Genomic DNA, 3,577 nt, shown 5'->3' with positions numbered 1-3,577 from the left:
GCAGCACCTTAATTTATAGGCTAGGAGGTGCTGAAATGTAAACTAAAACAAATGCTAATTCCCCCCAAATAAAATGAAAGTGGCTCCAATCCTAAGTCATGAGGGAAGTGTGACTTCCTCTCTCACTTTGGCACCTCCCTATTATTTCTAGACCTCTCTACTAAACGCACACCCCCTTAAGACTCCTATACTAAAGACCTAAAGATGCTTTGACAAAAGAGGTTTCTTATGTTTCCCTCTAAGCACCTTCAAACAAAGAAATTATAAAAAGAGAAAACAAACGTCCATTAGCTCCTAAAGCCTTGAACATGCTCCTTGTAAGCCTTTGAGGTGGGCTTTGACCTCCATGAGCGTCCCCCATTTGAGCCTCAACCTCTTCTTGCTCTTGATGATTGGCCTCCATGTCCACTTGAGCTTGATCTCCATCAGAAAGTCAATAGGTTGACCACTTTGGGCGTCGCCAGAAGTGGGCGTCGCCAGAGGTAGGCGTCGCCAGGTGTGGGCGATGCCATGTTGAGGCGTCGTTGATGTCACCCCCCGATACCCACGGGTAGGGAAGACCGTGGAGGGGGCGACACAGTCAGAGGTCACGGTACGGGTGAAGAGGCCTCGGGCCCCGGTACCTCAGAGCAGTAATAAAGAGAAGAGAAAGGTGGCTTCAAGGCCATAGTCCCAGTACCAGTAGGGGGTAACCTGACTCGTGAAGTACCCACGCCACCTCTGGAGAATCCCTGGGAAAAATACGACCCAGGAGAGGGCCATGCCCAGGGGTGAACCATGTGCATGGTACGAGAGGAAGGCAGATACACTCCCAGGGCGAGTGACTAGAAGCTGGGCGCATGAGTTGGTACCCAGGTGGTCACCCCTCGCGCCAGATGCACTCCGGGGAAGGAAGACTTACACGTTGGAGTTTCCCTAAGTTGGGTTACAGCGTTGTAAGGCCTTCCACGTGGAATCGTGGTTAAGTCAGAAGGACACGTGGCAGTAAGCACTGAAACATCAAGGTATATAAGCTTCTCTGAAAGTTTAGTAAGGTACGTTTTATCAGTTGCACGTTTTACTCAGTTTACACACACACTCTAATTGCTTGCTCACTTACTGATTGTATGCACGAGTGGTTGGAGAGAGAGAAGTTAGTTACGATTCAGTTACGGTGCTCCGATACGGAGGTTTTGATGTTTCTTGCTTGCTGACTTGATCGTCAGAGTGCAAACGACCGCGAGGGCGCCCTTTGCGCACTTCATTTCAGGTACTCACGGCAGCGTAAGGCGGAGATCTGAGTTGAAGACGAAGGAGTCCTTGTTCGCGAGTTAGAGCCCGCACAAAGACTTTCTCAGTCAAGCGAAAGGAACAAAACTGTGTGCCATTATCAGATACCAAACGCTTCGGCACCCCGAAGTGGTACACTATATTCTTCCACACGAAGTGCGTGATCTTGTGGATTGTGATTTGCGCCACTAGCTCAGCCTCGATCCACTTCGTGAAGTACTCTATAGCGACCACGAGGTACTTCATCTGCCTTATCGCCAAAGGAAAGGGTCCCAGGATGTCGATCCCCCATGTATGGAATGGCCAAGTGCTGTAAATCGACCTTAGCTCCTCTAGTGGCGCCTTGTGCCAGTCAGCGTGTTGCTGACACTGCTTGCACTACTGTGCGTATCTCGTGCAGTCTTCCCTTACGGTTGGCCAATAATATCCCGCACGAATGGCCTTCAATGCTAGAGATCAACCACCGATATGACTCCCACATATCCCTTCGTGGAGCTCCACCATTATACGTGCGCATTGGTCTCCGTTTACACATACCAAGATTGGGTGAGTGAACCCGTGTCTGAACAACTCTCCGTCAATGAGAGTGTGCTTGGCAGAATTTTTCTTGATTTTTCTGGCCTCTACGGATTCCAATGGGAGTATCCCATCAGCCAGGTAGCCTTTGTAGGGCGTCATCCAGGTTTCTCCCCCTTCGACCAGGCAAACCTGCATTGATTCCTCCCCCAGGACTGGATATATGCTTACCTTGGGGGTCTGTAGTGTCTCCTAGGTCAATGACTGATGACTCATCGCCCCTCCTCTTGTAGTGCTGACCTGGTGCACCCCCACCCAGTTGTCTGCGGTGAAAGTTCGAGGTGTCTTCAGGGTTTCTTGCATGACGGTCCTCTGCCTACCCCCTTGCCTGAACTGGCGAGCTTAGCTAGCAAGTCAACTCGGGCATTCTGTTCTTTTGGGACATGCACCAGCTCGAACACCGCGAATGACCTCTTCAAAATTTGGACGTACCCTAGGTATGCGGCCATCTGAGGGTCCTTGGCCTGGTACTCTCCAGTCACCTGACTTGTGACTAATAGGGAGTCGCTCTTTGCCAACAGGCTCTGTGCTCCTATCTCCTTCGCCAACAGCATGCCCGCGATGAGGGCCTTGTACTCTGCCTGATTGTTGTTGGCCTTGAAGGCGAACCGTAGGGTTTTCTCAATTAAAAGCCCGTTCGGTCCCTCCAAGATGATACCTGCCCCACCGCCTTGTTGGTTAGAGGACCCGTCTACAGAGAGCACCCACCGGAAGTTGGCTTCCTCTTGGGGTGCATCTGCCGAGGAGAGCTCTACCACAAAATCTGCGTAAACTTGGCCCTTGATAGGTCCTCGGGGCTCGTACTGGACATCTAACTCCGAAAGTTCCATTGTCCATCGTACCATCCTTCCTGCCACGTCCGGTTTCTGTAGCACCTTGCGGATAGGTAGGTCTGTCATCACCATTACTGTAAAGCTCTGGAAATAATGGCGGAGTCTCCTGGCTGAGAATACCATGGCTAAGGTTGCCTTTTCCAGGGCCTGGTATCTTATCTCGGGCCCTTGCAATACTTTGCTTACAAAGTATATGGGTTTCTGCACCTGTTCCTGCTCTTTTACAAGGACCAAACTGATCGCCCGCTCCGTCACAGCGAAATACAGTCGAAGTGGAGTACCCAGTTGTGGCTTACACAACACTGGGGGACTGGCCAGGTACTCTTTCAACTTGAGGAACACCTCTTCGCATTCTCTGGTCCAGATGAACCTGTTGTTCCTCCTCAGACACTGGAAGTAAGGGTGACCCTTGTCTCCTCTAGCTGATACAAATCTGGACAGAGCGGTCATCCGCCCTGTCAACTGCTACACCTCCTTTACTGAGATTGGGCTTCTCATCGCAAGGATTGCAGTGTACTTCTCGGGGTTCGCCTCTATCCCATGCTCGGTGAGTAAGAAACCCAAGAATTTACCCGTTTCCACCCCGAACACGCACTTCTCGGGGTTTAGCTTCAGCCTATACTTAGCTATTATCGTAAATAACTCTTCCAAATCAGCCACATGTTGATCTTTCACCTGTGAGGTAACCACTATGTCGTCCACATAGGCTTGCACGTTTCGTCCTATCATGGGCGCGAGCACTATGTCCATTAGCCTCTGGTAGGTGGCGCCTGCGTTTTTCAGCCTAAAAGACATCACTGTGTAACAGTAGCAAGAAAACTCTCTTATGAACGCTGTCTTGCACTCGTCCCTGGGGTGCATCTTGATCTGGTTGTACCCAGAAAAAGCATCCAGGAAGC

At 50.7% G+C, this 3,577-nt stretch overlaps 1 protein-coding gene across 1 annotated transcript; it reads right to left on the bottom strand.

The window, feature by feature from the left end:
* Positions 1-2,132: 2,132 nt before the first annotated feature.
* Positions 2,133-3,128, bottom strand: LOC137817202 (uncharacterized). The gene has a single exon (XM_068620447.1). It carries the CDS (start codon positions 3,126-3,128, stop codon positions 2,133-2,135), a length of 996 nt encoding a protein of 331 aa, XP_068476548.1.
* Positions 3,129-3,577: the final 449 nt, after the last annotated feature.

This window comes from Phaseolus vulgaris, unplaced genomic scaffold, assembly GCF_000499845.2.
Source record: "Phaseolus vulgaris cultivar G19833 unplaced genomic scaffold, P. vulgaris v2.0 scaffold_20, whole genome shotgun sequence".
NCBI classification, from domain to species: Eukaryota; Viridiplantae; Streptophyta; class Magnoliopsida; order Fabales; family Fabaceae; genus Phaseolus; species Phaseolus vulgaris.
This window is presented reverse-complemented; position numbering and strand designations above follow the sequence as displayed.

What these genes read in the sequence shown, in the direction of transcription:
- LOC137817202 (XM_068620447.1), bottom strand. Translation starts at nt 3,128, where the DNA reads ATGACCGCTCTGTCCAGATTTGTATCAGCTAGAGGAGACAAGGGTCAC.